General features: G+C 48.0%; 13 protein-coding genes across 13 annotated transcripts; 7 read left to right on the forward strand and 6 right to left on the reverse strand.

The window, feature by feature from the left end:
* Positions 1 to 61: 61 nt before the first annotated feature.
* On the reverse strand, positions 62 to 1,470 carry FOXG_16959 (uncharacterized protein; the record flags this gene model as incomplete). The annotated part of the gene is made up of 2 exons (XM_018396985.1): positions 62 to 125; positions 257 to 1,470. The coding sequence occupies 2 exons, from the start codon at positions 1,468 to 1,470 to the stop codon at positions 62 to 64; spliced, it is 1,278 nt and encodes a 425-aa protein (XP_018257799.1).
* A 568-nt stretch (positions 1,471 to 2,038) lies between these two features.
* FOXG_22642 (uncharacterized protein) lies at positions 2,039 to 2,140 on the forward strand (the record flags this gene model as incomplete). The annotated part of the gene is made up of 1 exon (XM_018403047.1): positions 2,039 to 2,140. The coding sequence occupies one exon, from the start codon at positions 2,039 to 2,041 to the stop codon at positions 2,138 to 2,140; it is 102 nt and encodes a 33-aa protein (XP_018257800.1).
* A 925-nt stretch (positions 2,141 to 3,065) lies between these two features.
* FOXG_16960 (uncharacterized protein) lies at positions 3,066 to 3,449 on the forward strand (the record flags this gene model as incomplete). Its single annotated transcript, XM_018396986.1, has 1 exon — positions 3,066 to 3,449. One exon carries the CDS (start codon positions 3,066 to 3,068, stop codon positions 3,447 to 3,449), a length of 384 nt encoding a protein of 127 aa, XP_018257801.1.
* A 297-nt stretch (positions 3,450 to 3,746) lies between these two features.
* FOXG_16961 (uncharacterized protein) lies at positions 3,747 to 4,157 on the reverse strand (the record flags this gene model as incomplete). Its single annotated transcript, XM_018396987.1, has 2 exons — positions 3,747 to 3,856; positions 3,920 to 4,157. The coding sequence occupies 2 exons, from the start codon at positions 4,155 to 4,157 to the stop codon at positions 3,747 to 3,749; spliced, it is 348 nt and encodes a 115-aa protein (XP_018257802.1).
* Positions 4,158 to 4,856: 699 nt separating this feature from the next.
* FOXG_16962 (aldehyde dehydrogenase (NAD+)) lies at positions 4,857 to 6,715 on the forward strand (the record flags this gene model as incomplete). The annotated part of the gene is made up of 6 exons (XM_018396988.1): positions 4,857 to 4,990; positions 5,053 to 5,249; positions 5,314 to 5,409; positions 5,464 to 5,841; positions 5,917 to 6,468; positions 6,573 to 6,715. 6 exons carry the CDS (start codon positions 4,857 to 4,859, stop codon positions 6,713 to 6,715), a joined length of 1,500 nt encoding a protein of 499 aa, XP_018257803.1.
* A 945-nt stretch (positions 6,716 to 7,660) lies between these two features.
* On the reverse strand, positions 7,661 to 8,578 carry FOXG_16963 (uncharacterized protein; the record flags this gene model as incomplete). Its single annotated transcript, XM_018396989.1, has 1 exon — positions 7,661 to 8,578. The coding sequence occupies one exon, from the start codon at positions 8,576 to 8,578 to the stop codon at positions 7,661 to 7,663; it is 918 nt and encodes a 305-aa protein (XP_018257804.1).
* Positions 8,579 to 10,449: 1,871 nt separating this feature from the next.
* Positions 10,450 to 10,830, forward strand: FOXG_16964 (uncharacterized protein; the record flags this gene model as incomplete). The annotated part of the gene is made up of 1 exon (XM_018396990.1): positions 10,450 to 10,830. The coding sequence occupies one exon, from the start codon at positions 10,450 to 10,452 to the stop codon at positions 10,828 to 10,830; it is 381 nt and encodes a 126-aa protein (XP_018257805.1).
* A 399-nt stretch (positions 10,831 to 11,229) lies between these two features.
* Positions 11,230 to 12,374, reverse strand: FOXG_16965 (uncharacterized protein; the record flags this gene model as incomplete). Its single annotated transcript, XM_018396991.1, has 3 exons — positions 11,230 to 11,505; positions 11,558 to 12,287; positions 12,346 to 12,374. The coding sequence occupies 3 exons, from the start codon at positions 12,372 to 12,374 to the stop codon at positions 11,230 to 11,232; spliced, it is 1,035 nt and encodes a 344-aa protein (XP_018257806.1).
* Positions 12,375 to 13,261: 887 nt separating this feature from the next.
* FOXG_16966 (oxidoreductase) lies at positions 13,262 to 14,557 on the reverse strand (the record flags this gene model as incomplete). Its single annotated transcript, XM_018396992.1, has 1 exon — positions 13,262 to 14,557. One exon carries the CDS (start codon positions 14,555 to 14,557, stop codon positions 13,262 to 13,264), a length of 1,296 nt encoding a protein of 431 aa, XP_018257807.1.
* Positions 14,558 to 15,611: 1,054 nt separating this feature from the next.
* Positions 15,612 to 16,655, forward strand: FOXG_16967 (uncharacterized protein; the record flags this gene model as incomplete). Its single annotated transcript, XM_018396993.1, has 1 exon — positions 15,612 to 16,655. One exon carries the CDS (start codon positions 15,612 to 15,614, stop codon positions 16,653 to 16,655), a length of 1,044 nt encoding a protein of 347 aa, XP_018257808.1.
* A 738-nt stretch (positions 16,656 to 17,393) lies between these two features.
* FOXG_16968 (uncharacterized protein) lies at positions 17,394 to 19,090 on the reverse strand (the record flags this gene model as incomplete). The annotated part of the gene is made up of 2 exons (XM_018396994.1): positions 17,394 to 18,772; positions 18,850 to 19,090. 2 exons carry the CDS (start codon positions 19,088 to 19,090, stop codon positions 17,394 to 17,396), a joined length of 1,620 nt encoding a protein of 539 aa, XP_018257809.1.
* Positions 19,091 to 20,075: 985 nt separating this feature from the next.
* On the forward strand, positions 20,076 to 21,653 carry FOXG_16969 (uncharacterized protein; the record flags this gene model as incomplete). Its single annotated transcript, XM_018396995.1, has 1 exon — positions 20,076 to 21,653. The coding sequence occupies one exon, from the start codon at positions 20,076 to 20,078 to the stop codon at positions 21,651 to 21,653; it is 1,578 nt and encodes a 525-aa protein (XP_018257810.1).
* A 756-nt stretch (positions 21,654 to 22,409) lies between these two features.
* On the forward strand, positions 22,410 to 23,780 carry FOXG_16970 (uncharacterized protein; the record flags this gene model as incomplete). Its single annotated transcript, XM_018396996.1, has 3 exons — positions 22,410 to 22,829; positions 22,887 to 23,457; positions 23,509 to 23,780. 3 exons carry the CDS (start codon positions 22,410 to 22,412, stop codon positions 23,778 to 23,780), a joined length of 1,263 nt encoding a protein of 420 aa, XP_018257811.1.
* Between the last annotated feature and the right edge of the window lie 1,017 nt (positions 23,781 to 24,797).

The following is a 24,797-nucleotide window of genomic DNA, read 5'->3' on the forward strand; positions in this document are numbered from 1 at the left end:
TATCGCGATATAACTTTTATTCCGCAAGTCAGTGTCTGCAGATGTAAGCTCAGCTGCAGCGCTAAGTAGAGGTAGGGACTGGTAGTTGACGCAGGGTTCGGTGAGGGGAGTTTCGAGCATGCTTTCTATGGTTTGTAAAGCAAGAGATCTGATATTTGATGCAGAACCGGGCTCATTGTCGTTTTGATCATGACCATCTAGTTTATCGAAAGATGAGAACGTGTCAGAACTCTCGACGAGATGGCGTGCCTCATACAGCATCAACAGGCCATGATTTCGGTAAGCGCAACTCAGGTCGCGGATATACTTATCGCCACGGGTTGGCAACCATGCTAAAAGTTGTCTTTCGGCTTCTCCGTCGTCAAAGTCTGGGTCTGTATGGCCACGATCGTAAAGTCGTCTACAGTGACGACCAACATCAGCAACCTTTGAATAAAGCTCCGAGGAGAAGCCTATCATGGGATGAAAGCAATCAGGGTCCTGTCCCAACGTTGGTATCCCTTGATTTAGAACATTGTCGGGGTCATCGAGAATCGAGCACGTCATATCCCAATAGAGAAACCAACCATACAGGAGCTGGATTAGAGGATCTGCCTCATTCCTTGAACCAGCCATATTTCTTGGGCCAGCCAGAATAACCTTTATAAGAGCACGGGCCCCATCTAGGTGCTCTTTGCCCCATGATTCAGGGCGTGACTCGATCCAGGAAGAGGATACTCCGAGTAGAAAGACGGTGAGTATAGAAGTAATAGAGATGGTTTCAGAATCCTGCACCTGCAGCTCCTCGCGAACTAGTCTCATAGAATGACCACGTTCTTGTAGGCAGAGAGTAAGAGCTCGGTCATTAAAGAAGACCTCATGGCCAGCACTGATGCTCTGTATCGCGTGGAGTAGTGAAGGGCTAGCTACCATATATGGTAAGAGAGGTAGCGCTAAGGGATTGTGATTCTTGTCGATGCAGAGGCCTTGACTGACCTGCTCAATCCAGTATTGAACGAGCCTCTTATTTGGAGGGTTATCGGCGGGCCAGGAGTTGAGGAGCGCCATATTGGACAGCCAAGGCATCTCAATTCGCCACCGAGCTGGGCGGTTGCTAGCCATGCAGACGGAGCCGCGACGTTGGCAGCGTAGGCATACTGGAAAGGTCTCATCGCACTTGACGCGTCGGATTCGGCATTCTAAACAACCCAGACGACTCTTTGTGCGTTGAGACTTGGAGCTTTCCTCGCAACGAGACGTGGAATGGGAGGGGAAGGATATTTGGCAAGCAGACGGTTCATGCTCATGGGCTTCAATCGCCTTTTGATACTTGGAACCGTTGGCAAATCTCACTTTGAAGGGCCGTTTGGTCGCGACACTCATATTGCGTTGTGGGTATTCTACAGTATTGCAGAGCTTGACGGACAATTCTTCAGCTTGAATTGAATTGATGAGGGGTTGAAGGAGGAAAAGGAAAAGGTTCATGGACATGCGTGATTAGCGGTTATCTCCCGGCACTCCGGCCCCAGCTGTGAGTTAAACTGTTCTGGGCTACGCTTATCCCCATGTACTGTAGTGGGTGGAGCTGGACGTCACTTACCCCGCGTGCGGTACTCAGAGACCCGGGCTGATGGGTTCTGGAGCGTCAAACCTGCCTGTGGTTGGTTGGAGATAGGAAATGATTACCTCAGGGCTCAAGGATGAGATAAGACCAGTCAGAAAGAGATAAGGGTCGTAGTCGATATGATAGCCAGATTGGAAGCTGATAGATATTGATTGTATCGTATGGTTCAAGATACAATGAATCAAGAATCTACCTATTGTCGATGCTTGAGACATTTCTGCTGCTATTGTGATCTCGTGTTCTTGCATTTTTGATCCGGGATACTCTTGAGGGAGAGAGGAGGTGTAGGCTTTTATGCATTACAGACGAAGGATATAAGTTCATACCAGTGGAAGAATAATCCTTAGAGGCCTATATATCTAAGTATAGAGGACTTTACTATACTTATATTATAGAGAAAAGGTATTTTTTTTATGAGGTAAAGGTGCCTAGGAAATGAGAGAGAACAGACACCTTTATACCATCATCGTCGGTGCGACTGATGCAGGCAGTCACGCCACCGTCGGAAAGTGCATGCGGGGTATCAGGCCTGGATAAAAGCGGAAGCAGGTGTATCTGGTTTCAGGCATGCTAGAATTATTGGTATCCGGCTGAGACCTGAGGTTGTGGATGGATCTTAACATGTCCTACGCGCAACAACGGTTTCTTTCTTCAAGCGGTTTAGCGTAGTCGAACGCTGCAAGACTCCCCTGTAGGGTACTCCCTTGAGGTCTATTATTATAATTCAAGTCCTTATTACCGCCGCAGTCGATAGAATAGATCGGGACCATGTCTTTGCTGCAGCATGAGAGAAGCATTTGCTGGGCTGGCCACGCAACCAGGAGGGCATCCCGGTCTTGTCAACTACTTATAAAATACATACCGAGAATATTCAGCAGCGTTAAGAAGCAAAGATCTTAACTACAGGTTGGCCGTGAGGTTTTTATTAGCGTTTGCAATAATGATCTCAGACGTGCGCTGCCCCACGGCCAGAACAGTGAGTATGAGTTTGATTATAGGGATTAGAGGAAACACACTGGCATCGGCAATCCGTAGCCTTTTGACTTGATGCTAAGTTTGGGGGGAACAACAACCATCAGGCCATGGACAACATCTCCCATCTTGGCCGTGCCACATGGATAATACACCGTGTTGGTGTCTTTCGGCGGTACTCGGACAGCTCCTGATCAGTCTGGCACCCAGACCCAGGGGCTACATCACGTTTGATCCATTTGCTCAATAGGTGCTGGCTAACAATTTCTCGAGCGGTCCTTCGAGGTCAGACAATAGTCTTCTCATCATAGCCATCGGGGTCAGTGAAATAGCGGAAATTAATGGCAGGATGCTCTCCGGGATCGGCAGACTTGAGGGATATTTTGCCACATGAGCGAGATCAAGTAACATGGGGTGTCAAAGAAATTACAGTTTTAGGCGATGCATAGCCCAGAGCTGCCTGGTGGACGTCGAATGGTATGGTGTAGATATGCATCAGTGCATCAGGAGCAGTACCATCGCCCCCTTGGATATTGGGAGGCTCTCGGCAGGCAAGGAGAGCGACGTCGGCCCACAAGACTGTCTTGTCCTCGCGAGGCTCGTGGAGCTCCCAAGTGATAATCACCTCGGGATGGTTCTGCAAGTTCTCTCCCACGCCCGGCAAGTCGTTGATGACCTGGATGCCAAGGTTCTCAAGCTCTTCTCAAACGCCTATGCCGAAGAGGAGTCCAATCGAGGTGTCATTCGCGCCGGCGCACAAAATGGTTTCCTTCTTGGCATTGATGCTCAACTTGCGACTAAATTGCAGAGTAACGTTCACACCAGTGGTGAAGCCATCTATCACGTCGATGCGATAAATCCAGGCGTTGGTTAGTACTGTGAGATTCGGTCGCTTCTTTTCGCCCCTCAAGATAGGATGGATGTAAGCAACGCTTGCACTGACTCGGTATCCAGTGTCCTGGTCACACGTCAAGTAGCAGAGAGAGACACCGCTCTTGGAGATACTCACAGCTGAGGTTATTTCGTGGTTAACGCTGTCCACATTTGGGATCTTGAGGGCCTTGTTCGTTAACTACAAGAAGCCATAAACGATAGGCTTTTGATGACGGTCGTAAATCAGCATAAAGGTTGCGCGAATCCTGTCTATCAGGCGCTTCGCAGTCTCCCAATTTCAGCGAACTGCACCGGCCTCTTGCCACTTCTGGACGTCGTGCTCAAGCAAGGCTACCATTGTGGCTAGAACAACCATTGAGCACCTTGGCCCGCAAATGGAAGATATTGCTGTTTACTAGGGTTAGTCTGTTAGTCTTGCGTGAGAGAAGTTGAGGGATGGACAAAACTCACCATTGGGCTGCTCCGTGGATTTGAACCCGTAGTCGAATTCACCGCCCATAAGGTTGTCCATACTTCGCAAGTCAAGGATCGACTTGTTATCCAAGCCGCTCGGTCCAGCCCCTATCATAGGAATCTTGCAATCTGGTAGTGCTTCTGCCAGCCGACTTGCAGTCACACAGCCGGCTTCGCCTCCTCTAATAATAATGTAGTTATAGTTGGTGTTTGTGAGATCCGCAACGATTGCCATTTTAGACAGGGCACAACAAAATGGATTCAGAGCAGTTTCTATAGAGTAGATATCATATGAATTAAAATAAATAAATAAATAAAAGTTACAATGAGTAAATTGCTGTTTGCTTGATTTTATTTAATCATTGCATCCAAAGCTGAGCTTCATGTGTGGGGACGCGAGTGATCCTTCAGATCTCCCGGGATTGCTGCAAGATAATTAGCAGCGACTTTCACAGTACTGTAATGCAGTAATGCAGCAAATTGAATAGCTACTGATCTGCTCTCCATGCAAAAAAGGAACTACTGTTCGACAATGTCATTTCGCCTGGATCTGTATGAAACATTGGGGATTTCGACTACCTACCCAGTAGGTTTGGGGACTGCTGGGTCACCGAAGCAACCCCGCACATTTCTTACCTGATCTGGCGAGTTTCCGACGACCCCCCACAAGCTATTGCAATGTGGGCGCCAAGCGAATACGTGTGGTTGCACTTGTCTAGCGCTATAGACACCTACCCAAAAGAGAAGAGAAACGAGACACAAGAGCCGAGTGGAAAGGATTGACACACTAAATAATTTGGCACAATGGGCACAGTGGGCCACTGGAACGGAACATTCCAGACACGTTTCACAATTCGTATAATATGCCGATAGTGGTAGCACCTTGACCATTCTTCTATCCTGAAGTTAGAAAGCCCTGTGCGCACGATTGATCATGGCGTCATCCGCAACCATCGCTGAGCTGACTGCGCCCAATGGCGTCAAGTATCAGCAGCCACTGGGTTTGTTTATCAACAATGAGTTCGTCCCGGCAAAGTCCGGCAGCTACATTTCTTCTGTGAACCCTGCGTGAGTTCACCTTTGCCTGAGGCAGTATATTGTCCGGCGTTCTCACATACCTTGGGATATAGGGACGAGGTTGAGATCGCCAAAGTTCATGCCGCTGAAGCCGAGGATGTCGATGTAGCAGTTCAAGCGGCAAGGACTGCCCTGGACGGACCCTGGAACGACTTTACATCTACAGAACGAGGCCGTCTTTTGGGTCGTTTGGCTGATCTTGTTGAGGCAAATGCCGATATTCTAGGCACGATCGAGGCTTGGGATTGCGGTGAGTGTAGACTTTTGATTCACCGTCAAGGCGTTACCATCCTCTAACTTCTTGATGATTGCAGGCAAGCCCTACGGAGTTACTCTGGTGGATGATATCCCAGAAACCATAGCAGTATTAAGGTACTATGCTGGATATGCAGACAAGCTGCATGGGCAAGGTACCAAGTTATCCTTACCCCGGACTCTGAAAGGTGCTAAAACGAGACTATCAGTAATTGAAACCGAAAAGAACCAACACGTCTTTACCACTCGCGAGCCTATTGGGGTTTGCGGTCAGATAATTCCCTGGAATTATCCCCTTAGCATGGCAGCCTGGAAGCTGGGGCCTGCTGTTGCCACTGGAAATTGCGTGGTGATTAAGGCAGCCGAGCAGACTCCGTTATCCATTTTATACCTTGCAAGCCTTGTCAAAGAGGCTGGCTATCCCAAGGGCGTAGTTAACGTGATCAATGGATATGGCAAGGATGCCGGTGCGGCGCTCGCAGGGCATATGGATGTTGATAAAATTGCATTCACTGGCTCAACCGAGACTGGCCGGGAGATTATGAAACTGGCATCGGCCAACCTCAAGAGCATCACTCTGGAAACAGGTATGCCACATCCATCAGCTTTGGACAGCTCTCTCACAACTGTCACGTTCCATCAAACAAGCTAACTCTTTCAAGGTGGGAAGTCTCCCCTGATTGTCTTTGAGGATGCCGACCTCGAAAAGGCTGCCTACTGGGGACACATTGGCATCATGTCAAATGCTGGGCAAGTTTGTACAGCTAACAGTCGGATATTCGTTCACGAAAAGGTGTATGATGACTTCATGGCACATTTCCTGAAGCAAGTCAACGGCGCCAAAATCGGGAACCCTTTTAGCCAAGACACCACCCAGGGGCCCCAAGTGAACCGGATTCAACGAGACAGAGTCCTTCGATACATTGAGCTTGGAATTTCTGAAGGTGCCTCGCTGGCGGCCGGGGGTAAGGTTTTTGGAAATCCTGATGAAGGTAAAGGCTTTTTCATCGAGCCAACAGTCTTCACTAATGTAAAGGATGACATGACTATTTATCGGGATGAAATCTTTGGGCCCGTAGCTGCTGTAACGACTTTCAAGACTGAGGAAGAGGTTGTCAGGCGAGCCAACGACACGCCATTTGGACTTGGTGCCGCAATCTTCACTAAAGATGTCAGCCGTATCCATCGAGTGACTCGCAGGATACAGAGCGGAAGTAAGTATTCTCGATCATTATCATGTCTCCTGCCCCCTGTTCACCATTGCGTTACTCGATTCTGGATGGAAAGCCTCGAGAGCTAACTTGTTTCTTTCTAATAGCTGTATGGGTCAACAGTAGTAACGACTCAGACATCCGCGCTCCATTTGGTGGTTACAAACAGTCGGGAATTGGCCGAGAATGCGGTCAAGCAGGCATAGAGGCTTACACTTCAGTTAAGACGGTCTTTATCACTCTAGACTAGATATTTAAGCCTAAGTCACCATTTGACATTCACTGTTGTCTGCATATCCAATTAAACAGGGCTTGTCATGAAGGTCAGAGTCGAGCTCTCAGCCAAGCGATCAAAGAAACAAAGATTCAGCCTGCCGATGTCCTCTTGTCAATGACAAATAAAACTGCGTGATACGTCGCTGAAACAGCAAATTATCTTTTTACAAAGTTTGGCATATAATTCACACGCAACCACAAGTTACATTCAACAGCAATGTATTTTAGGATACATTATGCTTCTAGTAGTGCAGTCTACAGTAGACATATCAAGGGTCGAAACATCGCCACTCAAAAGGTTTGAAGACTATGCTAACTATTATGCGGTAGGTGTTTATTACTATTAGGCTTTTTATTGTTGTATACTTCATGTAGGATATGTCATACTTAGGGGATTGAACAATCCGGACTTGGTTTTCTAATGTAGCGTCTAGTACTACTTTTTACTCGAGTCAAGATCAACCTCATTCAACTCCATATAAGATCACGATTGTCTTATGAATTTTTGGTCTTTGGACAGTAATGTCTATATTCCCTCTGAGTCGTCTATATTACTGGTGGTGTTTCCTAATTACTCGTACCAAGTAAAAAACAGGGAATCTGGCTATTGCTCTCTGCTTTTGCTAAAAGGTTTTTAAATGTCTAATAGGGCGGGTCTTTACTATTCATAACAGCTATAGTAGAGTATGACGGTGGTCTTCTACTATAACACGAGGGAAAGTTGCAAGATTTACGTGAGAGCATTCTTCAGAACGTCTATTTACGACTTCCTTCGCCAGGTAAGCAACCCCGCTTCTTTACCTTGAACCCCACATGGTCAATAGTGCATCAGATGAATTTAATTTTACTCTGATCAACTCGAGAGTCGTTGGAAAGCCTTGCAAGAAACCTAGTACTGTTCTGACCGACCTCTCAAGCTTTAAAGACCTCCAGCCTCCTTGAGAAACTCCTGGATACTCGTCGCGTGTAATCCAGTAAGAGGCCCAACGCCCCACGCCAGGGCCTTTTCCTTCGGGATATGGTTTGCATTCGTGAAGCCCTGAATTACCATTTGGTGCAATGCCGTCTCAGGGCTATTGGAGTTCAATAAGCTGTGGAGCTGATTCACGACCTCACTGAGGGTGACATTCCTTGACTGCCAGGCTGGGTCTTGGCCCTTGACCACTTCGAAGAGATCTTTGTAAGTGACCGATTCTCCAGCAAGTAGCGTAGCTTGTCTCATCTGGGACCCGGTGGCAATACTGTCGGTAATCACGGCAAGTGTAGCCCTAGCCGTGTCGCCAAGAGTCGTCAAGGTTACTTTCTGTGTGCCGTCTCCGTACATGTCAAAGACCTTTGTGTGGTGATTCATAGCCCAAGCAATACCAAGTTCGCGAAGTGGATTCTTCTTCTGGGCCAAGAGATACTCCATAAACCAGCCGTGGCATATCATGGTCCATTTCACGTCCTGCTGAGATCGCAGCTTGCTGCGGACCACCTCGTGCGTCGGGCCGCTAAACATTGGCAAGTCCGGAAAATCTTCAAGGTTGATATTCCACTCAGAGGGAATCATGTGTTTACACCGAACACTCTGTCTGCATGCCTCGAGGATGTTTGAGTGAGCCGTAATGTAGAAATCATCGGGGCCACTCAACGTCGAAATTACACCGTCACAATCCTGTAGATTACGGAGCAGAGATTCGGTGCTATAGTCGGTGAGGCGAACTTCGACGTTGATGTGCTTGAGCTGCGGCTTTTTGGACCCCGTGAGGACTACAATTTGGTGCATTGATCTGCAGAACTCTTTGGCAAAAGCAATGCCTACGTCCCCAGCACCAACAAGAGCAATCTTCGCCATGCTTGGATAGAGGGTTGTTCTTGTATAGAAAAATGGTCGACAGCGTTCAAATTGCAAAAACTAGTGTGAATGGTTGATAAATCCAGGGCATTGGGTGTCCTTGTCCACTATTATAGCATCAGACGCCTGTTAAATACCTCAGGTTTTGCACTACCGCCCAGACGATCTATACCTACTACCTCACGTATTACAAATCAAGCATTAAATACCCTGGCAAGATCACAGAGCCATCTCTAGCTCAGGTAATCATACGGCAATGCCTGTGGATTTGTGCAAATTCCACACAGTTTCTTCGATACCCCTGCCGTATGATGCGGGGGTTTCGGGGTCTGGTAAAACACGGTAGTGGCTTTTAAAGTACAGGTTACCGGGATTACAAATGTTTAGCACTAGTACAAGCTCTAGATTATTTATAATAAATATATCTCTATAAAGTCTCTTTAAAATTTATTTTAATTAATTTTATATTAAATAATATTTAAAATTTTATGTAATTTAATATATATTTTTATTCATTTTATCTTATTATAAAATATATATAGTCTTAAAAACTATATAAGGTGGCAATTCTTGGTTCATGCGGAGTCAATTTTGCACATTTGTAATCCCGGTAACCTGCACATTTAGAGTCTGCTGATATTCCACCTTTTCCATTCTCATGGCCTTTCACACGCCCTGGACAAAGTAGGTACGTACCTGGGTTGATTCGGTTACTGTAAGCGGCATGTGCGTGGTGGAGAGGATACCTCAGACCACCCACTTGAAATGTGGAGCGCAGGTTCGCTTAATCGACGAAATAGGAAAGTCTTGATTGCTGAAAGATAAGTTACGTTATGTAATCGGTGCAGATCAGTGGGCCTTAGCGATTGACTGAATACTAAATCTAGCATAAGGTACTCCTGTACGCCTGATAGAGGGGATACAATTACGCAATTGTATGTTAATACCTTAAACCATGGCAGAGTAATCATTTACTGGCCATACATGTTTCGAGTTCATTCTATGTCGTGCTCGATGGGTGCGGTGATTTATCTCACTCCGCGCCCGACTATCTAAATCCTTTGGGTATCAGGTGTTGCTCTGTTATTGTATTAGAGGAGAGGAATTGATATATCAATGAGCTTGATCCAAACTGCATATCCGTTGAAGTTGTTAGATCGTCTCAGACGTGATGGACTTTTCAAGGATTCCTACGCAATCTACCCCATCTCTACCTACCCTAGGTTATGTAGCTGGTATCAACTTGATCGCTTTCGCCCTCGTTACCTTCCGTAGTTAAAAAGTTACCTTCTCTTGTATTGTATTGCAATCGCTCATCCTTCCATTTAGTGTTCTACTAACTGAACGTGCATGCGAGACGTCAGCGCTTGTCGATTAATGGTTCGCTTTCCCAAATCTATGCTTGATGTGTGCGGCACGACAACCTTACGGCAATAAAAACCAAGGTTAAACTTTTCCGTCGTGACAGACCTTGCACATGCCGCCTAAGATGTGGCTGATCTATAGCGATAACTAGGCATGATGGCAGCGATCAAGTGATCGTAGCCCAGTTGCAGGGGGAACATCTCATTGGAGAGGTATTAGAGACGTAAACTTCCTAAATTGATCCAAATGCGACATTACCCCTCGCGCTGTTGCAAAGTAAGCTTACTAAAGCGGCCGAACGACACATTATGTAGTTAAGAGCTACCACGCAGTAATACAATTCCTTTCTTGATCTCAAGTTGTAGAGCCGGCCCGTCTTTTACCGGAACAAACTCATAGAACAAGTGAAGCTTCAAGAATCCTCGTTACACACACAATTTACTCTCATCTCCCTTCTAGATCGACCCAACCGAACCCACTACAAATCGACAGAAACATAGTTCACGATGCCGGCCTCGAAAGGAAATCTTACTGGCACATCTGATCCCCAGGCCGTCCCTCATGGCCGCTGGGACTCGTTCCCTGAAGAGCCGTTTCCATTGTACGCGGGTACCAAGTCAATCATCTACAGGTCTGAGGACGGAAAGGTTGTGGTGGGCATGCTGAGAGAGAAGGGCGGGGATACTCTAGTATGGCCCGTGGATGAGTTTCTATTTGTGACGGAGGGTTCAATTAAGATGGAGGTTCATGGCGGCGAGAGTTTTGTGCTGGGTAAGGGAGATGTGATGGTCATGAAGAAAGGACAGACGATTACTTTCGAGTGTAGTGACGACTTTGCGAATGTGGCTGTATTCATGGACTCTCAAGAGAAAGTCACGCTTGTTTAGTTGGTTATACCAATTTGCCTCATGAGGAAGAGATAATATGAACATCATGATTCTTTCACAATTCATCACATGCATGAGAACAAGGGCACGAGACGTGAGTTGGAGAAAAATAGGCATTAATAAAGTCTTGGGGATTGAAAATACAACTAAAGCGAGTTATGAGAAGAGGCCACTGCTCGATGATAACCTCAACTTGAGACCTTGGAAGATCTGTGAGCAACAGACTTTCACCTTCGCCAGAGTCAGGTATGTCGAGCCAAGTTCAATTTTATATACACCAATTGCAAAGAGATTGTAGATCCAATGAGGATTTCTAGATGGCACATGCAGCCTTTTCATAACACCTGCGTAAACACCAGTTGAACCGATAGATAAGCATCGTCTCTGTACCTGAATCCACTATAGCTTGCCCATCGCAGGTAGTTCGTATAGGTAGTCTTGGGTGAGCTTCACCACCTGACGAGCGAGGCCAAAGCTGTAAACGTATCCTCCTGCATTCTGTCCATAGGCATGAACGACTCTCTGCCCATCCAAGTCTTCCCGCTCGCACCTCACGCCGCAGACGCGTCGATCCATGGTGGCATAGACACCGACGTGGTCGTAAAGAATGGGCCAATCCTTGGGATCGGGGGATGGAAACACATCCGGCTGGTTCAGGTGGGCATTTTTGCAGATCTATAGTGCAAGTCAGCAACACTGAAGCTTCTCTAAAGGACGGACTACTCACGTGGGCACGTTGCTCCTCGGATATGGAAAGGTCACGGCTATTCTCTTTCAAAACACCTCCAACATAGACGGTGCCGTCCTTTCGCGAGAATGCGGTTGAGTAGTATCCTTTGTCTCCTCGGCGGATAAATAATCGGTCATAAGTGACGGGAGCTTTAGCAACGACAGTTTGCAGCCTCCAAGGTGTCAAATTCTTTTCCATGACATCCTTGAGGTTCTCAGCCCCAATACCAGAGGCGTTTATAAGAACGTCGTGGCCCATTCCCTTTAGGTCCGCCAACGAGTACACACGAGCCCGCTTGAACTTGATGCCACGGGCCTTGAGTCTCTCGTAGAGCCAGTCAAGGAACTTTTGCGGCGTGATAACAACGGTGGTGTACTTCATGCCGTAAAGAGCGCCTTCGGGCAACTCTTCCCTGGACACGAATCGGAAGTTGGGAGCCTTACCGGCATACCAGACATCCTCTTTACTGCCGCGATCCATAATCTCAGTCATTTCAATTCTGCGCACGCTCGACTCGGGATTTGTCTCAGCAAGTCTGAGGAGTCCCATAAGGCCCTCAAGTTGCATTGCCTGCTCACGGGGTGACGATTGGTGTACACCAACCCAGATAGCACCGGCATATGGGCTGGCCCATTCCTTGGTATGATAATCTCCAGGAAGGTGTTCGGCCACGATGGTAACATTGTAGTCTCGAGGAAGAGTGGCCGCGGCCATCATGCCGGTCACACTGAGAAACTGGTTAGCATTTTGTATTGGGACATTGCGAGGGGACACTATTTACTCACCCAGCTCCAAGAATAGTGACCTTGACCATGTTCACTCGTTTAGATCTGGTTTCTTTGCGGCGTATAGTTGAAACAGAAAGGTACAGTAGAGCAGAACAGCGCAGAACAGGGATGGTGAACAGTACAGCTCGGACCAGAATTACGGCTGTGTAGATTTCAGAGATGCAATAGACCGAGATATATCTGTACTCACTTCCAGCTGGGCTTATCTAGTCGTGTGGCTGCATCCTCCCTTCTGTTGTTACTATAAACAGCTAGGAGACGAGGGTCATATGGGAAATGCGGTATGGAGTCTGTGGGGATCCTTAGCTGGACTCAGATTGTAGCGAGGGCAATAAAGTCCGGGGTTGGGAACCCACCAAAATTACGGCAGCACTAAACTGTACTGTAAATCGGGGCAGCCTGTTGGCTGGTAATTGGTTGCTCGATTTGGACGAAACCCGAGGGAGGCTATCTCCAACCTTGCCCATAGCCGAGGTGGGACTCGCGTCTGAGCTAGTGAGTGGCAATGGCTTACACTACGTATTGTGGGCTAGCTCGGTAGCTCATTCCATCATCATTAGGTACCACTCGATGGCACGCCAATATGAATCCTGTAATTAGCAGAACAACCATTAGGAGCGAGAAGAGGGGAGACCACAGCATTGCTCTGAAGGACTTCCTCTGAACAGTGGCGTTCACATTTCACAACGAGACTGAGCTTCAGCGTTTTGCAGTAAACTGTAGCTAGCTAAATGGCTCAGCCAACCATAAGCGCTTACGTGTACACATTGCTCTCCCGTGTCGCATCCTGATCACGGACCTAAGGACCAGTGAGTAGGCTCACCGAGGGGGCCGAATAATTTAATCCATAAGATTGAGACATATGGCAAAATTGAACATTGATGGTTCTACATACACCATGTAATCGTCTTGGCTAAAGCCTGCTCGTATCATCCACGCTGCGCATTGGAGGCAACTCAATACCCTCCACATCAACGTAGCCATAGACCTCCGACTTATTGCCATCTTCCTCAAGTGCCTTCTCCCACTTGACTGTGCTTTCCTGGAATGCCTTGACCACATTGTCATCGGTTAGGTCCATTGGAGCCTGATCTCTTCCCAGCTGCCGGATTTGCGTTCCAGCTACCGTTTCCGTCAATCCATAATCTTGCCTGTCAATCTTCTGCATAACAGCACCTGTCGTGACTCTTCCAGCCAAGATATCCCTGGGAAGGTTGGGTTCAGCACAGAGGGTCCGGGCCAGCCCGATACCATCGACAACATCCAGAGCTTTTACCATTGCTTGAACGGTTAATAAGCCACCAGTGACGAAGACCTTGGTCCTTTCAAGCCTGGGAACGATAGCCTCAGCGAACTCGAGGAAAAAGGCCTCACGTTTCTTAGTCGACTCGCGCTTGTGCTCGAAGGCCATGTCTTCATAAGTGCCTCCCGATAGCTCAACAAAGTCAAACTTGCACTCATGCTCGAGAAGCACGCATAGCTCAACGCATTCATCTGGACTAAAGCCTTTGTCATCGAACTCCACCGAGTTGATCTTGATACCGAGGACAAAGCCAGTCGAGGCCGGAACACGGGTTCTAATGGCATCAACGATTTCAACTATAATGCGGGCACGATTGGCGATTGAGCCTCCGTACTCGTCGGTTCGGTGATTCGTCCTGCCCGACAAAAATTGAGATAGTAGATACCCATGAGCCGCGTGAAGCTGAACACCATCGAAGCCGGCGCGATGGAGATACTCAGCAGAATGAGCAAATGCTTTGACAATGGTCATGATCTCGTCGTGACTGGCAGCATGCGGCTTGGCGAACTTCATTCCCCATACTTCTTTATCGAGATGAATATCTGACGCTGAGACGGGGTCGGGCTGGAACTTATCCTGGACCTGACGTCCGCCATGAGAAAGCTGGCCGAGCATTAGGCTCCCGTCATGGTTGCCCGCCTTAGCAAGACGCTGGTAGGCTTCGAATCGGGGCCCTTGGAAAGGAGCATCAGGCGGGATGATAAGGTTCCCTGCGCCTTCGATGTTGACGGCATCGACCATAAGATTTCCTGTCAAGATGATACCGACACCGCCTCGGCCAAACCACTTATAAGCGTTAATGATTTCCGAAGTCGGTATGCCTCTTTTCCTGAGGTCCACAGGGTCCCATGAGCTCAGCCGTTCCGTCATGGCCGCCTTCATAAATCTATTCTTGGCGGTTCGCATGGAGAAGGGAAGTTTCATTGGGCGACTTAATGCTGACGCATCCGAGACTGGGCTCGCCTCTCCATGTCGTGGCTTTGTCATTGCCTGTGGATTTTTTCCGTGGAATGAAACCTGAGGGTGAGTAGCTCTGGTTCGATCACAGCTATTGCAAAACGGGTCCGAGTACACATCAAGGAGCTGCGACTTTAACTTGTCTAAATAGATGAATAGCAGTCCTACCCACTGGCCAGATAGGTACAAGTGACCTCTTTGAGCTTTGTTATTGTGCTAACCTTGTTACGTGAGCATCACTCTAAAAGTCACATTTTCAGTCTCAAATAGATCTACAGAGTACTCTGTTTTCCGATTACTAATTCATTTTACATAACCCCTCGTTTCCCCTCTCTTTCTGCAGGCTCCTTACTCTTTAGAAATGTTAAACGAGATTCAACAAGAAATACGTCATCAAGCATTGCTAGCTTGGGGGCTCAATCTGTACTGTAACTTCTCAAAAGCGGATATCTAACATATTTACAGTATACAGCACCTCCAGACTGCCTTTCTGGGAACTTTTCCGAATCAACTAACTTGAGCCGTTAGCCCGTTGTCTGGGAGGACCAGGATGGAAAATGGGCATCGTCAAAGTCAAGCTAAATTAGTGGACTTGCCTAAAACGCACAAGACACGAGCTAGTGAATGAGTAAAGTTCAAGAGCGCCAAGATATCGCCATGCAAACGAAACTCATTCTAGGAGTGGCCCGGCGATACATCGGGATCTTACGTGGGAGTCAGCAACCCCAGATTCCACTTTACACTCAATCTGTCGAGCACTTACTTCTCTGGGTATGATTGCGAATTGAAAGTCTACTGCCAGTATATATATCGATAGTAAGCGAGTAGTTACGCGATTAATTAACCCTTGAAACTATTCACACCATCATTTTGGTTTTCTTGTCCGAGATTATACCTCATTTCATCCCGTTACATCCCTTTATCTCTTTCCCACTCTCATACACACGAGTGGAGATTTGATAGGTCCTTCTACCTCGCGTCTTGCATTCAATAGCACCTCAAGATGGCATCGCTGCCAGATACGTGTAAAAGAATTATCGCTGTGGTAGGCGGATCAGGCAACATCGGCAGGCATGTTGTCGCCGCCATAAATGAAAGCACCGAGTTCCGGCCCCGAGTCACATCCCGAGACCCCACCTCGGGGAAAGCCCGTGAGCTTGCCGACAGTGGCATTGAAGTCGTCAAGGCCGACTCGTGGAATCCTCAAGAGCTTGATGCTGCGTTCAAGGGATGCTGGGGTCTATTTGTCAACACCAACTCGGATGACCTTAACTTTAAGAACGAGATCGGACCGCCAGAGTCGGAGCAGGGCCGCATAATCATTGACGCTGCTATTCGTCAGGGTGTCGAGCATTTCGTTTTTCAGAATTTGCCACCCGCCTCCAAGCTCACCAACGCCGAGGTCCCTATCCTCTCTTTTGACAACAAGCAAGTCATATCTGAGTACGCAAGGACCGCTGGCTTCAAGTCTACCACCGATGTCAACTTGGGCTGGGTCATGGAGGTCTTCTGGCTATCTACCTACATTGATGCCTTCGGCGGGCTCGCACGGAGAAAGGACGAAGAAGGCTTTCTATCTCTCAAGGTTCCTCTCATGGGCAACGACCCAGAGGTGGTGCCCTGGACTGCCGTAGAACATGACTATGGCGATGCTGTTCTGGGTGTCTTTGTCGATCCCGAGCCCTGGAATGGCAAGACGGTCTGGGCTGTTTCTCACCCTTGTGGCTTTAAGGAAGTTGTTGACTCCTACAACAGGGTCAGCGGTACCAAGCTTGCCCGCCGAGTAGTTCCTGAAGGTACTCTCAAGACCAAGACCCCAGGAAAGACGAAGGAGGTCAATGGCCTTTTCGGCTTTTGTCACTATGTGAAGGGTAATTTTTGCGGAGGAAAGCCTGTAGACTTAACAGATATGAAAAAACTTAAGGCTATTGGCGCAAAGGCCCGAGGCCGCCATGGCAAGGATGCAGAGCTACAGTCGATTGAGGAATTTTGGGCAATGACTATTCCCCGGAACCAGGACCTTCAAGAGTCTCAAACAAAACTATAACAAGGCAATAGGCCTACGGAAGCTTTGCAAGAATGTAAAGCCTCTAATAAATTAAAGTACAAGTATCATCAAAGCGACTGAACGATTTCATCCTATTCTTTGGCCCGTAACCTTGCAGCAGTGAAAGCTTTCAGGGCTCTAAAGGCCCTCGCCGCCTGGTGATCCACCGAGCCCCTGTAATGGTACTTTAAGACCGAATTCTTCGTGTCCCGTAGGTTTTTGACCCACTGAAGCAGGCCTCTAGGGCTTATTTAGTACTTGATCGAGAGCCGGCCCGTGCGAACTGAAACTCTGCTTGCGAAGACCATGAATCAAGGGTGATATGACCAAGACATGTTAACTTCAGCAAGGATTCAACAAGTCCTTACGCGTATTTTGATTTGAATAGGAATTTTTATCTTGCACTGCATGCCTAGAAAGTTGCCGCTCGCAAGACAAATGGACCGCTGGACTGTAAGCAAAAGCTCTATTCACTCCATTTGTCCGTTTACCATTCCATCCGCTTTCCTCGCACTAAAAATCCGGGGAAAATCAACATCTGTCATAGTATATGATTCGAAAGTGTGCACAGCACTACTCAAAAAGGTTCACTTGATCAGCACTGCTTTTAGTCAAGACGTGCCATGGTACTACAAAGATATGTATTTTCTCTGCCACTGCACGCTTCATAATCTACACTACAGGGAATAGTTGAAACCCCATCTTAAACTGCGATATGTGAATTGCCATGTACGTCTTTCATAGGGATGGGCGAGGTGCCGTCTTCGAATCAGCAATGATTAGCTCGGCCGCTCGCTCACCAATGCACAGAACTGTGATCATGGGGTTAATAGACACCATGCAAGGAAAGACACTAGCATCTGCGACGCGAAGATTCTTGATGCCCTTGACATGAAGCGAAGCATCAACAACGGCCATCGCATCACGTTGGGTGTCACCCATTTTTGCCGTTCCGCATGGGTGATAGACCGTATTCGATACCTGTCGTCCGTACTCGCAGAGCTGGTCATCTGTGGTGATCATGGGACCAGGAGCAATCTCGCGCAAAAGATGCTTCCTGAAGGGCTCGGACTGCGCCATCTTGCGAGCCTGCTTCAGCATCCATAGGTTGCTGGCCTTATCGTAGCCCTTTTCATCGCTGAAATATCGCTGGTCAAGCGCTGGCTTCACCTTGGGGTCAGCAGATGTGAGGTAAAGTCGTCCAACAGAAGCAGGTCGAGGATTGTAGGGAATGCAGCAGAAGGCATTCTTGGGGGTTTCGTAGCCCATGGTCTTCGTGTAGAAGTCAAAAGGCACAGTGAACATGTGGAACATAGTGTCGATAGCATCGCCATCGTCGCCCTGAGCATTCTCGGGCTCACGTCTCAGTACCATGCATGCTTCGGAGCCCATGACTATCTTATCCTGCGGAACCTCGTCTTTGATCTCCCACATGTACATGCTCTCAACGTGATCCTGCAGGTTCTCGCCAACACCAGGAAGGTCCTGATGGACTTCAATGCCAAGTTTCTCAAGCTGCTGACGGTTACCCAGGCCCGAAAGCATCATAAGACGGGGTGTGTCAACGGCTCCAGCACATAAAATGACTTCTTTTCTCGCGTAAATGTCATGTGTGGTGCCAGCGTCAGTGGTAGCTCGGACGCCAACTGCGGTCTGATCTTTGACATGTATCTTAGAAGTCCACGTTTTGTGCAGAATAGTAAGGTTCGGTCTGAACTCATCGCCTCGCAAAATTGGATGAATGTACGCAACACTGGCGCTGCTTCGGTGGTTGTTGTCGGGAGTATAGGTGCAGCTAACGTAGCCAGTCCCGGGGGTCAAACGGCCGTCACGAATGATCTGCTTATTGAAATCTTCAACTTTGGGAACATTGAAGAGCTTGGAGCACGACTCGATCCAATCTTTGGTGATCTGACTTCGCTGGTCCTCCGCGATAGGTACGACGTTGTTGCGGAGCTTCTTGAAAAGACGGACCATTTCGGCATGAGTCCAGCCATCGGCGCCCATCTTCTGCCACTTCTTCATGTCCATGTCAAAGGGCACAAATGAGATACCTCCGTTGTGACTCGAACAACCTCCGAGCATCTTGGCTCTGGAGTGGATGATGTTACTGTTACCTTTAATAGTTGGTGGTCAGTAAATGGTACGGGCCACAGCGTCGTCCTGGTTCACAGGGCACATTAACTAAACTTACCGAATGGCTGAGGAACCGAACTGTAGCCATAGTCATAGTCTTCAGCTCCCCAGAGGTCGAGAAGGCATTTCAAATTCAGGATGGTCTCATTTTTGAAGTCATTGGCGCCTCCTTCAATGAGAAGAATCTCGGCGTATGGGAGCTTCTCTGCGAGTCGACTAGCAATGACGCAGCCGGCAGTACCGCCGCCGACAACAACATAATCGTAGTTGGTTTCGTCTAGCTTCTCAACGACGGTCATATTGATTGTGCTTGGCCTGGATCAAGAGCCAAATTTTGAGTAGCAGTGAATGAGGTTGATAGATTCAGAGGATTGAAGAGAAATGACAATTCGAGACACAGGAAGAAAGGTTCTATTTAAGCCGGCTACAGATATGTTTGCAGATGCTGTCTATAGGCCTGAGCATCCTTGAGTGGCGAGCCATAAATGAGATGGGGATCAATCCAGTTTCCCATATGAGCCTCAAACCGAAAAATGCTGGGGTAATCTCCTTGACTTACTTGATGGGGACAGGTACCGATCGGTTCTGATATGTCCCAACCGATACCTCATACAATTTCCCCATATTTCCTGGATGGCCTGTTTTTCAGGACGGAGTCAACTTGGCATAGCAATCTTTAGGGTGGAATCTGGCCCTCCAAACTCGTTTGGAGTTTCGGGGTGGGGGGCATCGGTGTCTTCTCCACACGCTTCGAGCAGGGATGTCACCTTCGTTCATTTGCCCAATTAGGCAAGAGTTCTGCTCTCGGGATGTGGCGGGGGACTCTCGCTCGTTGTAGGTCCGTGGGAGTCACACAGAGTGTCAATCGTGATCGTCATAGTGGCTTCTTAGTTCTGCACACACGTGCTAGCCTGTTCAAGGTGGCATAATTTTGCTACTGGCTCTGACTGTGCCAAGACTCATGGTGGGCATGACCATTGTTGTAGTTACACGTTGATTTGCCTCTTCATCTTCTGTCCATGCTTGGAAAGACATCACTAAAGGGAATAGGAAAGGATGCGGGGAACCCTAGCTAAGTATGTACAGCAATTACTAACACCAGTAATTTAGTGGGCATGGTCCACCTACAGTAGATACTGCTGTTATATTGCAGCCCTTGCGCCCTCTTTGCCCTGTACTGTAATCTCACGTATCCACCAACATCCCTTCTATGGCACCTGGTGCTGGCGGCTTCTGCCAGAATCGCAACATCTTCACTCAGAAATTCAATGCATTTATTTCCTCATGAAGTCCATGCAGATCAGATTTCGGATTCGTAACGAACCTCTGTCGACCAGTACCAAGACCAGCACCAGCACCAAGACCAGCACCAAGACCAGCACCAGCACCAGCCATCACGAGGTTGAGCACGACTCCTCGATAAATACAAATACTATCCAGGGCAGAGGCAGGCACCAAGCAAGAAGTCGATTCGGATGCACAGAATGCAAGCAGAGACATGTAAAATGCGACGAAGCATACCCTGTCTGCACACGGTGCCGGAAACGCGGCTCAATCTGTAAATCCGCTCCTCGACTTAGAAGATGGCAAAACGAAGGACCATGGACAAAGCTTCGCAGCCGCTCTTCCCTGCCCTCCTCAGAACGGCTTATGGACATTTCGGACACAAATAGCAAGTCCTTGCTCCGCTACTGGCTGGAAAAAGCTAGCCAAATCATGGTCATTGACCCTGATGACAATCCGCTCTCATTTCCAATCCTTGAATATGTTGAACAATGTCCCAGTCTCAAGCACGCTCTGCAGAGTGTCGGCGCGGCTCATAGGAACTTTTTCGATCCTCAGCAGCTATCAAAATGTTTGGAGGAGAGACACTCAGCGCTCCAGCTAATCATCAACGACCTTTCGTGTCCTGGCGACAACCTCTTCCCCCTCTTCTTGACTATCCTACTTGTTGGTTTGTCAACGGCTTGGACTAACCCTCCGACGGCTGATTTCGGTGAGGAACATCTTAGTGGAGCGCGCGCACTGGTTGACACCCTTTTGCACGACTATTCAACTCAGCAAAAACGACCTTCCTACTTTACTTTCGTCGTTGGGGCATACCTGTATTGGGACATGTCTACAGCCTTTCTCGTTCCCAGTCAAGTTCAAGCACCATTAAACACGAACCAGATATACACTGCCATCCTGGATATCGGCCAAGAATATCATCCGTTTGGTGGTTACACGACAGAAATTTTCTATCTTCTCGGCAACGTCGGTCGTTATTGTCGGTCGGTAGTGGAAACTGGTATTCGTGACGAGTCAATTGAGATAGTTTTGGAAGAGGAGATGGAGAAGTGGCAGCCCAATTACGAAAGCCCACAGTTGGGGGTTATAGGCGATGCGTTTAGGTCTCACGGACTCATCAGCCTTGCCGCCATCTGTTTCCGACGTCGTCGTTACAGCGATACAATAGAGGACAGGCTTTTGCCTGCCTTGCTGAACACAGAAGCAGAGGGCATCGCTCAATGGTGGCAAAACATATGGACATCATTTGCCAACGATGATCTCGAGGCCAATATCAGATCACGAGCCTTGGCCGTCGTACGAGACCTTACTTCAATTCCCTCCAGCCACGCCTGCACCAATCTGCAGGCGATACCACTCTTTACTGCAGCATCTGAACTTGTTAGAGAATATGAGAAGGAGAGGGACCTGGCGGTCCAGCGGTTTAAGGAGCTGTACTCACTGAATCATCTGCGGGCCAACTTGACAGCCCTTGAGATACTCCCAGAAATATGGAGACGACACGACGCGGGCGAGATGATCAGCTGGATGGAGGTTATGATGGAGAAGGGATGGAATATCATGCTGGGGTAAATGCCGATACCCTTTCGCTGTACCGCGATACCCTTTCGCTGTACCGTATTGTTTAGTTGTTTATCAAGTCATCATCAGTAGGGTGGTTGAAAGATTGAATCAGTCGGGATAGGTACATCGTATGGATAGAGCGAGCAGATTCAACGAGGGGGTCACACCTTAAGTATAAATTGACTATCAGTTAACCGCGCAAGCTCCCTTCAAGTAGATTTGTTCCAATTGACTCCATCTTGGCAAGGATCAATGCCCCGAAGCCATTGATGAGATATACCGGCTACATTTCGGCAATCTTTTTAAATTTAACCCAAAAATAAGCTAAGCCGACAAAAGTTCGTTCGAAAACAATTCCCTGATTTGGCTCTGATGCGAGGGGCCAGTGGAGCCTCGGCCAAGTCCGCCTCATGGCTTTTTAGCTCAGTTGGACCACTTTGCGACCAGCCATTGAAGGGATCTGGATTTGGAGGTCAAAAGTAGACTTTTACCCGCCGTGATCCTTGCGGCGTAGAGTTCTTCAGCATTCATCTGCCACTGAAGTCGAGTTCTGATCCACTAGACTTTGTTTACCCTCAATCAAACGCTCATCAACATGTCGGATTCAGCCTCTCCCTCGCCTAACGGCATGAGCTCTTTTTGGAGGCGCCAGGTCGGAGAAATCGATAATCATCGCTCTACAAGGGATCTCCCAGCCCAATGCGACATTGTAATAATCGGCGCTGGATACTCTGGAGCAGCTTTGGTTACACACATATTGTCCAAATGTGCGGACAAAATGCCATCAATTCTGGTCTTGGAAGCGAGACAACTCTGCTCGGGAGCAACTGGTCGAAATGGCAAGTCCCGAATGTCAGATCCACTTGCAAGGAGCTTCTGATAACAAATCGTCTAGGAGGACATCTCAAGCCGGACTCATACAACGCAATATCGAGACTGGCAAACGAGTATGGCGTCGAAGCTGCAGCCGAGGTTGCTAACTTCGAATACGCCAATGTCGAAGCAGTAGCCAGATTTATCCGCGATGAAAAAGTCGACTGCGATTTCGTACTTACACGGGCCATCGACGTGCAATTTTCCGACCGACACCAGGATAAACTAGAAGCCGGTTATAAGTCACTACTGGAGAATGGCATTGAGGCGACTGAGCGCACATATTGCGCACCGAGAGAATATGCGGAGAAGGTAAACCTATTTCCACCTAATCAAAACTCATGAGATTTACGACTGACGGGATGGAAGCTCTCCGGTATCAAAGGAGCCAAGGGTTGCTTCAGTTATACTGCCGGTCACCTATGGCCGTACAAGCTCATCCACCACATGCTCGAAAAAGCTATTGCGAAGGGCGTTAATCTCCAGACAAACACACCTGTGCAAATGGTGTCCTCGGAACGAGATGAAAACGAACTTTGGACTATTACTACAGGTCGAGGAGTAGTCAAAGCAAGACAGGTAATTATGGCAACGAATGCATATACTGCAGCTCTTCTTCCTGAGTATGATGGCAAGATCATCCCTTATAGGGCTATTTGCAGTCGTATTGTAAGTCCAGGAAGACCGCCACTACTTACAAACTCATATGCACTGCGCTTTAACGAGTGGGACTTTGACTATCTAATCCCACGGCCCGACGGAAGCATCATTGTCGGCGGCGCTCGCCAGACATACATCAAACACCTGGAAGATTGGTATAAGAATGCTGATGACAGCGACCTTATTGATCGGGCTCGCCATTACTTCGATGGGTATATGCAACGCCATTTCCACGGCTGGGAAAACAGCGGCGCGTACGTTGACGATATTTGGACAGGAAGTACGTCTCCGCCTCCAATGCCTCTCTGCAAATTCTAGCTAATCCTCACAGTCATGGGATACTCTTCTGATCGACTACCGCGGGTTGGGCCAATCCCCGACCGCCCTGGCATGTTTATCATGGGAGGCTTCACAGGTCATGGCATGCCGCAGGTGTTTCTCTGCGCAAACGGCATGACTGACATGATCCTCGGCGATAAGAAATTCAGTGATTGCGGGATACCTAGAGTCTTTGAGGAAACCAAGACTCGACTTCAAGACAAGAGGGATAGAGTCTTGGAGTTGTATCGTGAGCCATTGAACACGTTCGACTCCAAACTGTGAGGGCGGGTGGATTCTGGAGATCTGGTCTTGTGGAACGTATGAGACTTGCTTGTCATCTATTGAAGCGCTATCTAGGGGAGGACACAACATGTCGGACGGAAAGTTTTGTACCACAAGTGCGGTAGTGTGTTCGTTTTCTTCTGTCTTCGTGACGGTTATGGAATGATCGATTTGGTGCTTCACAACTACTTGTTTACCAAAGCTTCTCCTAATGACTTTGACTCCGAGACTTCAGCTCATTTACTGATCTGTGGAAGAACCGATACTGCTTCTTTCTCCACCACTACTTAGTCTGATCTCTTCTTACGGGTGTAAAACTAAATACATAGGTGCTAAAGTATGATGCTGGAGCAGGATCCAATCATAGAACATTTATTACCGCATTGTCTACTTCGCAAACAAACCCAAATAGGCAAGTATACCAAACGCAGGGTAAGCCCAAAATCTTGAGCCATCTGGCTCGTATGGCGCTTATGCGCTTATAGACAATCAATCGACGATCCCTGATACCTACTGTCAAGGTTCGGCTTCTGATCTAAACGAGCAATACCAACGTTTATAATGGGTAGCAATGGTTCATATTACAGTATGGGTCGCTGAGTATGCCCTTTCTTGACGCTTAACGCGAGGCAGAGCAAACAGCTTTAGGGTAACTAGCATAACCATAGCCAGTCAACTACCCACTAACTATAGCATTACGATTGTAGGAAAGCACTTCCCTGGGAATGCTGGGGACTTTGAATATGCTAGTAATTGGGCTGGTGCGTGCTGGATCGAAATGCCCATTTCGAGTCCCAAGATCAGAAACAGCAATTCGACGCATGCACTGGGTTTTTGAGTGTCGCGTTTGAGCATCCAAAATCGAGTCTTCGTACTTATGAATGAGAGAGCAAGGCTCCCTGGACGAAATTTGGTTTGAATCCCGGACTCAAGGTTTATATTCCTCATCTCCTCAGAATTACCCCCTCGAGCAACCTTGGGAATGACCTACAAGTCCATCATCATCTTACTTTCACT

This window comes from Fusarium oxysporum, genomic scaffold (genome assembly GCF_000149955.1).
Source record: "Fusarium oxysporum f. sp. lycopersici 4287 supercont2.40 genomic scaffold, whole genome shotgun sequence".
Lineage (NCBI taxonomy): Eukaryota > Fungi > Ascomycota > Sordariomycetes > Hypocreales > Nectriaceae > Fusarium > Fusarium oxysporum.